The 14,233-nt window shown below is 30.5% G+C and overlaps 1 protein-coding gene across 1 annotated transcript; it reads right to left on the minus strand.

The window, feature by feature from the left end:
- Window positions 1–2,335: 2,335 nt before the first annotated feature.
- Window positions 2,336–3,433, minus strand: LOC148208759 (Bifunctional inhibitor/lipid-transfer protein/seed storage 2S albumin superfamily protein). The gene has a single exon (XM_088118533.1). It carries the CDS (start codon window positions 3,372–3,374, stop codon window positions 2,646–2,648), a length of 729 nt encoding a protein of 242 aa, XP_087974659.1. The 5' UTR covers window positions 3,375–3,433; the 3' UTR covers window positions 2,336–2,645.
- Between the last annotated feature and the right edge of the window lie 10,800 nt (window positions 3,434–14,233).

Raw genomic sequence — 14,233 nt, forward strand, 5'->3', positions numbered from 1 at the left:
TCTAGCCATATTAACCAAAGAAGGGAGCCAATTACGTTGCAACACAAAATATATCTCTACGATGTAAGAGGGATCTGCAGAATATGAAGAGCGAGCGCCACAAACATGTGAAAAGACTAAAAATCCGAGACCAGAAAGAGACTATGAAAGGACATTGAAGGAAAAGGTGATCCAAAGATTTAGAGGCTGCATTACCGAGGGAGCACTGCTGAAGCTTATACATAAATTAAAGGAGGCGTGCCTTAAGCTTTTCTCGAGTAATGCCTGGTGAAGGGTGAAGAGTGCACCATATAAAAAATTTGCACTTCTTTGGCCAATGTTGCTCCCAAAAGTTCAGAGAAAACCTAGATTGAGGATGACTTTGCTGTCGCCTGATATTGGATATTTCGATACCAAACGTATATTTGAAAATATTGAAAATATGGAATACAATGCAATATTATTTTTTATTAAATCCTTTTTTTTTTCAGATTCTTAACTAAACAAACACTTACATTCCCAACTTTATATAAATATATTAATCTAAAAGAAGACAAGAGGGACAAGCTGGCAAGTACCTTTCTTTGCTCAAGTCCCGACTTTGAATTCTACTGCCAAATTTGGAGTTTGTAGTACTGCCTAGGGAATGCCATTAAACAATTTGCCCCATGCTTTTTTTATTTTATTTTATTTTTTTTTAACTTCTTTCCTTTCATTTTTTATAGTTGGCACATCATGAATTTTTACTTAAATCTTGTTTTAGTCATAAATTTTTATTCATTTACAAAACTTTTGATTAGTTCTGGTCCAAAAAGTATTTTTAAATGTTTTTAATCTCTAAACTTTGTTGGAACATTTGTTTTAGCTTTAGTTTTTGTCCTTCATTTTTCTGCTGATAATTTTAACCAAGATGTCTAACTTAACCCTTCAACCAAAGCATTTTACATGAATCATAATTTGAAAATTTTAAGGTTGAAAATGGTATGTTTCATTAAAATAATGAGTTGAAAGTGATTATTGCATAGCCAAAATCAAGATAGTAGTAGAAATGTTCTAAAATGAACGTGTTCAATTTTATTCCGTTCAATCATTTGGAGCATTTGGAACGAGAGTGTAATAACAGAATTTTCAATGATTGCTACAAACCAGGTTGCCAACTTTGGGATGACATTAGAATTAGCACCTCTTCTTGGTCATCCAAATCAAACAAAATATGACATTGTATCGAATTTCTTTCAATTAGAGTGCTTTTATATAACATCCCTGGTATGTTGTTGATATCATTCTAAACACAATAAGTTTCTTTATCCCAAATAACTTTTGTCATTTTCTAAAATCACTTATATATCATTTAAATATTACTATTTTAAATTTAAGTCATTTTTAAGTCTAATATTTAACAATGATTTAATCGCAAAAATGATTCATTTTTACCAAAAGTACTCTCAAACATATCTTTAATGCGGTAATTAACATATACCTTCAACCAAAAGGTTGTGAGTTCGAATCCCTTCCCCAACATATTATACTAAAAAAAAATATATATGCAATAATTTAATCCTTGCATATGAACTAAAAGTTAAACTAAATCATAATAAATTTTTAATCGCAAAACTAAAATAATGACCCAATCTTTTTTTAATTAAGTACATTTGTATATAAAATGATATATTTTAGTTGAAATATATTAAGCAATATTGAAACGCTAAAACTATATTACCATAAATTATTTAGTCCTCAAAATTAAGTTTCTTTTGTAATTAGGATATCTACCATTTTTTCTCAATTTGAGTGCTTTCATCTAGAACTTTTTTTCTTTTGAAAAAAGAAACCATCTAGACTTTTTTTTTTTGTTTTGTCTCTCTTTCACGTACTTTTAATGAAATAGTACCTCTTCTAGATAGTAGAATTTTAGTAACATTTCATTTCTTATTTCTTGTTCCTGTTTTTCAATCGGGTAGTTAATTACATTATAGTCATATCAGCATAAATCATATCATCGAAACTCAAAAAAAAAAAAAACTTTTTTAACAAACAATTTCCATTTTTTGCTCCCCCTTAAAAACATTACAGGAGTATCTAAGTTTATACAATATTTGGAAGGTCTCAAAAAACTTGATTAGACAAATTTGGTGAAAAAAAAAAGAGCTAATCATATTTAACAAATCAGCTTTCTCTCAATGTCACATCAACTTTTTAGTGTTTTTTCCCCTAAATCAAAACAAAAACTCAAGTATCACATTGATGCTTTCCCAACCTTTGATCTCTGAATAAAAATAAAAGACAACAAATATGTAGAAAAAAGTTATAGACTTCTGCATGCATATAACTTTGAGAGAGAGAGAGAGAGAGGTCATAATCAGAAAAAGATCTTAATTATCTCATTAGTAAATGAGAGATTATATTATAATAGTGGAAGGAGATTAAAGTGAGTTCCTTTTTCTCTCTCTCTCTTTCTAAGCCAAGAAGATCAAACCATGCATCCATGGCACTACAATAAGTCCAAAAACCCAAATCTGAATACTAAAAAAAAAAGTTACATAATCATCAAAAGAGATAAAATCAACAAACAAAGATGAAAAAGAGAAAGTACCCCAGTTGTTAAAACCATGAAGAAACCCTAGAACAGTTTTGAACCCTAAAATCAAGCAAAATCATTGTAGAGTTTAAAGAGGAGGGCAAACAAAGCCAGGAGGAGGATTCTTGCCACAAGTGATTAGGGCTTGCAGCGCCAAAGGAATAAATATGTTCAAATTCAGCAGCTTAATCCTCAAAGTGGTGCACAAACAAATGGCTGCTTCTAGCTCCAACAGCCCTCCAAGAACTGGGCAACATGCATTTTCAACTGGATTTCCCAACCCAATATGCACCAATCCTCCAAGCACGTCCACACATAACCCTAATTTCAATGCATCTATAGGGCACGTGGGCTGAGTTGGCGACGGCGGAGGGTACTGCCCCGAACCGCCACTTGATCCACCGCCGCTGCCACCCCCGCCCCCTCCACCCCCGCCGCCACTTGGGGGAGGGACAGTGTAAGGAGGGTATGTAGTGGAAGGTGGTGAAGGAGTGATCACTGGTGGGGAAATAACTGGTGGGGAAATGACTGGTGGAGGGATTACTATTGGTGGGTGATGATGACCTCCGCCGCCACCACCACCGCCTCCTCCTCCGCCTCTGTTACCTCCACCACCGCCACCACCGCCTCGACCACTCCCACCACCACCGCCGCCCCCGCCATGGTGGGGTGGGTGTGGAATTGGATGGGGATTTTTGGGGTGGTGATCATAGGGTGGGTGGGGCTGATTACAGGGAGTACATGCGTAGATTGGGGGCAAAGATAAGGCCATGAAGATCAAGGTGAGTAAGAAAATGGCTGAAGTTTTGGAACCCATGATTAGGGTTCTTCAAGTTCACCGAGGGGAAAAAAAGTTGAGAGGAATTACACTTTAGAGGTGGGAATTTGGTGGGATTATATAGCCAAGAGCCTGACAACAAGCAACCCGTGGATGGTTTCTGAGGAGACGAGTGTGTATCAAATGTAGTTCTCGAGTCCGTTTGGTAATGTTACTGTTTATTGTTTCTTATTTTTTACTTTATTAGAAATTTATATACGTATTTGATAATTGTTTATGTTTTTAATTCTCATTTTTTAACAGACGTGTATACAAATTTTAGAAACCACGAAATAAAGTTTGTTATTTTTGTTTTCATTTTCAATTTTATTCAAAATATAAATAAAAATATTATTTTTCTATTATTGTTTACTTATAAAACGTATACTAAATATTAAAAAGTAATAATAATTTAAAAATTTAATATTTAATTTAAAATTTTCATTTTCATTTAAACTTTTTACTTTATTTGGTATCTTATTTTTTCATTATTTAAGTAAAAAAAAGAAACAAAAAACGACAATGTTTGACAACGAAGTTTTGTTTCTTGTTTCTGGAAAAATAATGCTTGGTTTGTTATTATTTGTTTTTGCATATTTTGGATTAAAAAAGTTTAAGTTGGACATGAAAATTAATTTGTTAAGAAAATAAAATAATTAAAATTATTGTACTTGTTAATTATTTTTTTATTATAAGGTCATAGTTTTATTTATATTTTGAAAGAATTTGAAATGAAATAAACAATAAGATTTTGTTTGTTCTTGCTGCAAAATTTGTATATAATAATTTTGGTAACATTTTCTCAAAATAAGAAGCACGAAACAGGAAAGGATTGTACTAAAATATTTCGTTAACATTACCAAATGACCCTTAAATTTTTGTTTACATCCCTGTATGTCATGGATTCAACATTAATATAAAAGTTTAATTGATGTTTCCAATATATTATAAAAATATCAATTAAATATAAAAAACATCAATAAAATATCAACTAACAAGCGTAAAACATTTATTTATCAAATTTTTGTTCTATATAATTTCTTTAGAAATACTTGTATATCTTTCTGATATTTTCATCCAATTGAATGAAACTTCGATTTCAAGCACCGACATTTTAAATTTCAACACCGATTGAAAATATTATAGTTTCAATTTAATAAAAATACCGATGGCATTGTCGACAGATATTTTTTAAAAAATTATAAAAATATAAATTTAATAACAAATAAATATTTAACCCTTTAAATAAGTAAAAAATTATTAAATTCAATATTACGTTTATATTAGTGATATTTGGTCGATATTTTTTATATTTTATTAATTTCTTTGTGATATTATAGAAATAATATCTATCAGGTAAGGATAGAAGTAGCTCCTTATTTGAGATTCTTAACATTCTCGTGGCTCTTTTTGGTTCATCGATCTTGGTCAAATCCTATATTTTAGGATCGGACGGTGGCTTGAGCATTTTGGACTATGATACTATATCGATATTCATGGTGTTCATGTCAAAACTAATTCACAATAAAATGAGTAGTCAATGTAAGTTTTTTTTTTTTTCTAATGTAGGATCTTTAATAATATCGATATCGAACTTATGAACACGTGAAAATGTCAACGGAAATTTAATCTGAAACGACACAAAATTGAGATATCTATTGGGGTCCACATCCAGTTCACACAGCAGAATCTATGGGCTTTATTATTTTAGTTTCTTTTCATGTGGGAGATGAAAGTAAAATGTGAAAGCTTTTGGAATTTTGCTGGTCAGTTTCGAATACCAAAGACATGTCCGTGAGTGAGGGTCAGTACAATCCGTGAACCATTTTTGATTTCAGAAACTGTACAGGATTCACACAGCTTTCCATGCATGGCTTCCCTCCACTCCACTTGTTCGCATTCTCTTTCTCATGTGTATCGCAAATTACAAAGCTAATGAGATTGAACCCTAATTGAACTGTTTATTTACACACAACCAAGCACGTGTTAGGTGCAAATCCATGGTGGGATCCTCTATATATTTGTTGAGATTAGTGTAAGAAATGTAATTGATTCATGAGGTTTTGGCAATAATTGTGTAAGTGGTATTATATTAGAGGTATCTTTTGGATTGAGTGTGTACTTTTTGCCTCATCTCTATGGGTGTTTTGTGTGAATTTGGATCTGGGTCGGTTTGGTTTAACATGTCGAATTCATATGTGTGTGTGTTTTGTCGTTGCTTTCGATGGTATCTCATATCTATTTCTCTAAATTTACTGGTCTCTTTTGTGCAATTTTTCTAAACTTTGGTTTCTTAAACTTATACTTCAAAAACATCGAGTTTTTAAGTCTGGACACATGTTTCTACCCTTCAACTTAAATTTCTAGAGTTAACATTTTTAGGTTTAAACCTTAATTGGAATACTTTTACCTAAGCCTCCTTTTGATGCATGCGCCTTACATACATGAAAAAATATGTTTCTTGTACTTTATTTTTCTGGTTAAAAGTCACCGTTTGAATATCATAATTGTATCCCCTATTTTTACCGTGTTGTCACATCCAAATAGTTTTTATTGTTTTCTTACCTGATATACATTTTTATATGGATATGGCAAAGATGGGGGGGTTAAATAGTCCACATAAGAAAATTAAGTCACCTCAAGAAAACTATTAATTTTTGGTAATGACATAGACATTTTAAGTAACTCAGGTAAGAACTAAATTGAAATAAAATATAAATCATAAAAACTAAAATCACAATTTACTTTTTTTTTTTGTAAAGGCACAATTTACCCATTTACCCTTTCTTTATTTGGGTTGCAATTTTAATATGTCATGTCACATTATATGACATTGTATTATTGCCTAAAACAAAACTTTGTACTATATATCTAGTCCTTTTTGCTAGATGTAATATATCTTACTACCCCTTGAATTGAAACTTTTTGACTTGATAGTCTTGGGATAGAGGTGCCCCACTAATATAATCACTCTTGCTCATTTAGTAATTAATAAGAGGAATGTGGATGAAAGGGACTGCATATACCAACATTATCAACTAATCACATCCTCTAAATCAACCTCTAACTATGTGATGTTCACGAATAATTGAGATAAACTTTCAACTCAAGTCAATCTTATTCTAGTTGGGTTGCACTTTAATTATAGAAAGAACTAAAATCTGCACCTTATCAAATAATATATTGATGGAAAAAAAATATAGCTCAATCAATCCTCTTGTAAGTTCTTCAAACAGGAACTATTTGATTTTTCTCTTCCACGTACTAAAAGTAGATTCTACTATAGTTGGGAATATTACAATGGAGATCTCACGCAATATATCACTATATAATGATTATTTTGCTTTTCAATACCCTAACAATGGCTACCTAACTAGGATTACACAATTGACAACACTCTCACTAAATCTCATGGGATACAGACTTTTTTTTACACATTGTACACAACCACTCAAGTCTCTTTTATTTGGATTATGTATAGATAAAACCTTAACAAAATGGATCTATTTATAGGAGACCAAATATCCTAATCGATAACAATATTGTAATCCTTATAAGACAAAAATATCTTCTTCCTTGTAGGAATTCGTAGTAGTGTTAAAAATCTTTTTCCTCGTAACACAATCTCTCACTTGGAGACAAAACATCGATCTTGCCTCCCATTGCAACAGTAGTCTCTAGTAACCTTTGAAAACTCCAAGGCTTCTTCTACAACAACTTCTGATCTTCTTGAATATCTTCAAGGCTACTCCTACAAGTTTAAAAACATGTAAAATAAAATATCAAAAATCACTGCTCCCATCTATCTTTGCCCTGAAGCCGAGCAATCTACATGGTCTTGTTTCTCATACGCAAGAGACACAATCACGTGCTCCCACTCAATGAGATCTTCTGGCAACACTCAATCGCAACATGTAAATTGTAGATCTTCTATGGCCAACTGCACCAACTTGGATCCTTTGGTGAGCTTCCATTGGTTTCCACCAAACTCACTCTATTATCGTCCAACTTACCTATAGAGATAAGGTAAGGTTAATTCTGATACTGGGTACATAACTAACATCTCACAGTACTAACTCAGCCCCACTATTCGTTTTCAACCATATATTTTCAATCATTTTAGTCTTGGAAAGTTTTCCATTCCCCATCCTCACGTGGTCGCCCTTTTCTGAATGATGTGAATAATCTTCTATTTGAAGATATGTGTACTAAAGCTGCATTGTCTACTACCCACTTCGATGACTGGTTTCCTATTTTTGTGTTGCTCTCAACATAGACGAGGGCATCGTCTACAACTGCATTTACCTCTGCTATATACCTTTCTAGATCCTCTTTTAATACTCTACAGTCTTTCTTGATGTGGCACTTTTTGTGGCAGTGAAAACATTCGGTATTCCAATTCCTTTTGCTGTCCTCAAGAGATAGTTTGGGTGGCTTGGGACCTCAAGGAATATCCTTTAAGTCTTGGGTTCAAGCCATGGAACGCAACTTCTTGCAAATCAAAAAATCCTTAATCTATATCTTCCGATATCCAAAATTTGCCCCATCGAACTTCATGATTCCTTCAAAACATAACTTCTCTATTGATCCCATGGCCGTCTAAACCAAACGCTCTAATACCAATGGAAAAAAACAAGATATCATCTTACTTCTAAGTACCCTAACAATAGCTACCTAAGATTACACAATTGATAACACCCTCACTAAACTCATGGGATACAGACTCCTTTACACACGCTGCCCACAACCACTCAAATCTCTTTTATTTGGATTCTGAATTACAATAGACAAAAATATCTCACTCCTTATAGGTGTTCAAAGTACTAGTGTTGAAAATCTTTTTCCTCTTACAACATAGGTAATCTGTTTTTGCTTCGCTATTCCAACAATCCCATTCTCATTCTTTATTTTGTGGTCCTCACATAATACTAATTATTACTTTACAACTTTTATCGTTTTTATCTTATCTGTTAATAAGACTATTACTTTTTAATTAATTATTTTGTACTTTTATTAATAATTTTTCTTCTAATAAAAAGCTATACATCTTTTATTAGTTGATACAATTTTATTTTAAAATATTACAAATTTCTCTTTAATTTTTTAATTAATTAGTTTTACTTTGTTGTTATTAATTGATGTCAATGCATTTTTTTAAATATAATTTCATTATTATTAAATATTATAACAATGAACTTTAATAATATTTTATATTAAATGACGACTTTTCTAATAAAATTATTTTAGTTGATGCAAATTTATTTTAAAATGTTATAATAAAAGTATTTACTGTAAATAAATCATAATATAGTAAATTAAATATTATTATTTTAGTTAAAAAAATTAACACAATAATGCAAGTGTAATTAGTTAGAAATAAGAAAAAGGTATACTAATAATTTTTATATATCTGATTCATATTCTGATTACAGACGGTTTTAATAAATAACATCAAATGATCTCTGTTTTCTAATTTTATAAAATTTCTAGTAAACAACACCAAAATATTAATTAACATTTTCATTCCGATTGATTTCATTTTCTATTGATTTTCATTCTAATTTCTTCCCATTTCGATTCCTTTTATGTAAATTATAGGGGGCCTAAGTTTCAATTTATCCTCAATCCATCGAGTCTTTATTTCATGACACCTATATTTCTCTCTCATTTTGTTTTCTCGTCTTGGATACACTTGATTTAACTTTTTTTTTCATTTCTTTCAAAACCTTGCAATTCTGTTGGCTGAGAAGAGGGGAATGGTAAATGAAAGTACAGTTGTTGGGCAGAGAGGTGAGGTGGGGCTGGCAATTGCCAGAGAATTCTCATTCAAAAATTATTGAGCTCGTTTCTCTATGTGAACATGTGATGACTGATGAGCTTCTTTCCCTTTTCTCTTCTTCTAAACTTCTGTCTCTTTGTTCCCACCAATAACATCAATCAATCGTAAAAGAATCTTCAATTTTACAATGATGTCTTCACCAATGTTTTTATTTATCTACCGTTAATATTCGTAGATTTCATCTCAAAATAAATTGGAGTAGTTCATGTCTATTATAAACCTATGTAAAATTCTTTCTTTTATCAAGGTGGGATCCTTAATATGCTCCTCAAGATGGTGCCTCTTTTGGGTTCACCAATCTTGGACCGGATCCCATTTTTGGATCGATGCTTGTTTGAACTTTTGGGCTCTGATACCATATTAATATTCATAAGAGATCCAACCAAGATCAATGAGCTAAAAGATCGAGAGCCACAATCTTGAAGGGTATCTTAAGGATCTCACATTGAAAAGAAAAGGGATCTTACAATGGTTTATAATAGACATGAGATACTTCTCTAATTGCCAATTCGTTTTAGGATGGAACCCTATGAATATTAATATGGTATCAGAGCCGAAAAGTTATGAACGAAAGAAAATTGAACAATGGAGAAAAACGTAGATAGAGAGAAACATTTGGAAAAAAAATTAATTTTTTCGAGAGTGAAAAATAAGAATGATATATTGGAACAAGGAGAAAGAAATAGAAATATATAAAGATGCAAATTTTGGAAAGACAGATAAATAATAGTAAGTATTTCCTATAATGAAGATTTGAGAGGAAGAAAGTCAAAATTTTGTAGAGAGAAATAGGGAGGAAAAAATTTTAGAGAGAAAAATTATATTAGAGAGAAATATATTTAAAAAAAGAAAAAAAAAAAGTTGAGCATGATATAAGAAAGAAAAAAATAAGATATTGAAAAACCAAAATCTATTTTTAGAAAGTACCTTTTTTGTTTTTAAAATTTACATAGAATTTCAGAACTGTTTTTAAAAACAGAAAACAAAGTCACACAAGCATGTATTTCAAATAAAAATAGTAGATAAAATTGTTATGAGACCAGCCCCATTCATAATTGATGATTGGTTTAACCATTTATATCTATTTGATACGTCTCAAATTCCAATAAAGTTTTTAAGGTTAGAGATTAAATTGTCATATTTTTAAAGTATAGAGTGAAGTTGATACAAGTGGTTTGTTGTGACTGAGCTCCATATGAATAAACTATTCTATTTATAGTTTAGTCCCTTTATTTGCAGTTGTTGGATTATTTGATTTAGAATTTAGTGGAGTTATGCCACAACCTCATGTTCTCAAGACCTAAATGGATATCTGTTTTATTGGAATAATGCTATAAATCTCTATTAAAATGGTTATATATGTTTAATCAAAGATTGCGAGTTTGATCTTCCATCTACATGTATTAAAAAAAAGTTACTTATTTATAATAATTAAACAAAAGTGAGAAACAAAACTATTGCATCTTGTTCCTACGACCTCATGAGTCTACGAGATGGAGAGCAATACCACAAGTTCATGTTTCTACTATCTTAATTTGTTTTATTTGAATATGAATCACGCCATTCAAATGAAAATTTATTTAGTACTAGTCAGTAGGTCTCTCTTATCAAGTACCGTTATGTTTCTTATAACTATGAAAGATAAATACATAAAATGAGAGAAGACATAATTTTTTTTTCCAAAAGAAAAATTGTTGCTATCTTTTTAATAGTACCTAGTATTACTCTTTATTTATAATTTTTTTTAGTACATCTTTATTTATAATTAAAACAAAGTGAGGATCAAAACTATTGAAGTTCTATGCGAGATGAAGGGAAAACTTTATAAGAATTGAAAAAAAGAAGGAAAAAATTCTATGTTGCCTCTGCTCATTTGCATAAGACTCAATTATTGTGACTTAAAAATTTAGGCACAAATATATTTTTGTGCCCTGTAAGATTTTTATAAAAAAAAATAAAAAAGTTGATAGAGTATTAAAATAATAAATAGAAAACTTAAAAGACTAAAATAAAATATTCAAATATAATCCAAAGGTGACTATATCAAAAATTTGAATACCGAGAGCATTTTTTTCCCAAGAAAATGAATACCAAGAGTTTGTGCGCAAATTATAATTGTGACATTATACAAAAATAAAATTAAAAAATCATTTAAAAAAACAATTAGGTGCCAAGTCGAACCTAGCTCAAGTGGTTACGGTACATATCTCTGACTAATATAGTCTAATATGCCAACAATTGTAGGCTAATGGTACAAGCAATAACCTCTTCACCCTGTAAGTTTCAAACCTTTTTTTAAATATATAAAAAAAAGGATAAAAAATATTTTTTTATTCATGTACTATCATTGAAGTAATAACTTAGTCAAACTTTAGTATGTAATAACTTAGTCGATGTATTTTAAAATTTGTAACAATTTAGTTCATAAATTTTAATATATAATAATTTAGTCCTAATAACTTAAAGTTTGTAATGATTTAGTACGTATTGTGATTTTTTTTTTTGTTAAGTTTCATATATGTAGATCGACAACGCTATGAGAGACTAAATGTGTTTGTAGATTACGAAAACTGAATCTTTATATGATAAAAATTGACGCTGAATTTTTATGATATTTTTCATATGGTTACGAACTAAATTATTACAAATTTTAAACTATACCAAATTATTACATACTAATATTAAATGACTAAATTGTGATCTACAAAGACTAAATCGTTACAAACTAAAATTTATGAACTAAATTCAACGGAAAAATATCATAAAATTATGGTTTTTAACCTATAATAAAATTTAAATTTAAATTTATTATTATTAATTTTTAAAATTTACTGTCCTTTCTGCCACAATCTTGTATTGTACGTTCATTTTGTGTGTGTTTGTGTTTTTATGTACGCAGAAGGCCAGTGGTCAGTTCAGTCTCTCAAGATCAGTCGGTTTCAGAAAAATTAAAAATATAGATATTTAAAGGAAAAAACTGTTTTTATTTGTTTAGGCAATTATTCAATTTACTATTTTCTTTTTCCCTTTCCTAATTTTCTTTTTATTTAGAATATAGGATGAAATATACAAAGTAGAGAGAATTTAAATATTAATGAAAAGATAACAATGTTTAGAGAAAATTTTCTAGGTACAATATCTTATTCTCGACCCATTTTTTTATAAGAAAATTTCAAGTAAAATTTATAATATATGATTAAATTTATTATCCTAATCTATCCGTTTAAGTTTTTGAATCAAGTTGTGGTTTATTCATTTTTAACACATTTTTATTTTCTTTTATTATCACTCTGTTGATAATTTTTTCCATATGTTTTTTAATTTGTTTGAACATCACATAAATTCATTTAAACTAGTAATCTTTGCACTATTAAATTCTTTAGATATCATTCTTTTTGCTTAATCTATTTCTTTTAGAATTTTACATTATAGACTTGGAGGGAAGATTCAATCTATTTAAAATATAATTACTTTAGCTATGTTGGAATAAATTTAATGATCCGATGAAAAATAAATAAATCTATATCCATATATTTATGTAAAAAATGATTTTTTTTTAATATATATGGGATGAGGGAGAGACTTAGTAACCTTTTAATTAGAAATATATGTCAATTATCTCTGAGATCATAGACTCGTTTTGACTTATAAAAAAATAATTATGGATTAAAAAAATGGAACTAAGAGAAGAAAAAAAGTCACGTGTGAAAACTTCTTAGAAGTCAAAAAATCCCACGAGATAAGAACTTCATGATGAACCCGTCACATTCCTAGAATTCTGCCCTCAAATATTCAAATAAAAACATCCTTCGAGATAACTTATTTTATAAATGAAAAAAAAAATTTAATCGTCCCTTCGAAATATACTTTAAATACATTTACCAATGTGAATATAATTTAATTTCACAATACATAATTACTTATCTTCTTATAAATTAGAAGTTGTCGTCAATTGGTCAAGAGTCAAGACGTTACTTGTTTGATCAAAAAGTCTCCAAGCTTCGGTTCGGCAAGGATGAACTGGACAGTTAGCTCTAGAAGCCGTGCAGAGGACCTGCAAGACAGGATAGAAACTCCGATACTAAAGTCAGCCAGTGCTCAAGTCAATTCGAGAGAGAATTGATTGGATTGCGTACTTTCAAATGAGGAAAATGATTTTATTCATAGACAGAACCTCCGACAGCGTTTCCCACACAGCCTCAACAGCTTTTTAAGGTTATTGTGAAATGTGGCGTACTATCGTAGAGTTTGTCGGAGGTGTGACCAAGCTGAGGAAAGCCAATCGAATCGCACATTCCTGCAAGAACGTAAGTCAAAGTGAACTTGTTCAGCTCGGCCACTTAATGAGCTCGGCTCGACCGATGGAACAAGCTGAGGTATGAATACTTGGTCGCTAATCTTCAATTCTCATAAGCCACATGTCACAGATCGTGTATCCATCCAATGCTTGCGACGTGTATGCTTAAATCAACCCCCAACATTGGCCCCCACTGGGCTGAGGCGTGTGTCGGCTCAGCTCAGTATCATAGTTGGAAGAAGAAATACTTAAACTATCTCGGGAACCGGATGGGAGGTGAAAGGTTGAGCTGACGTTGGATGACGTCATCGCCAGCTGTCTCCTGATGGGATTTGATCCTGACCGTAGATTTTGAATTCAATGGACAGCTCAGATGAAACTCTCGTTTCCTATAAATAGGTAGTGTCATTTTCGTCTTTCCTTTCACTAATATCGGATCCTTGAAGGTTGGAGGTTCGAATCCTCCATTCCTTGAACACAAAAAAGAAAAAGAAAATTATGATCCTATTCTATATCTGTTTAAATCATCTGTAATTTAGAAAGAATAATGACATCTTTTCTAGAAGAAAAAAAATCATTTGAGAGTATAATAAAAAAAATAATAAATTTTCAAACAAATTTTTTATTTCAAATATAAATTTGATACAATAAAGAATTACTAAAATTTAAAACCTTATATATTAAGAAATTATCCAAGCTTCAAATTTGGACGATATTAAAATT

The sequence above is a fragment of the Momordica charantia genome, assembly GCF_013281855.1.
Source record: "Momordica charantia cultivar OHB3-1 chromosome 10 unlocalized genomic scaffold, Mcharantia_2.0 BLBB01000010.1, whole genome shotgun sequence".
NCBI classification, from domain to species: domain Eukaryota; kingdom Viridiplantae; phylum Streptophyta; class Magnoliopsida; order Cucurbitales; family Cucurbitaceae; genus Momordica; species Momordica charantia.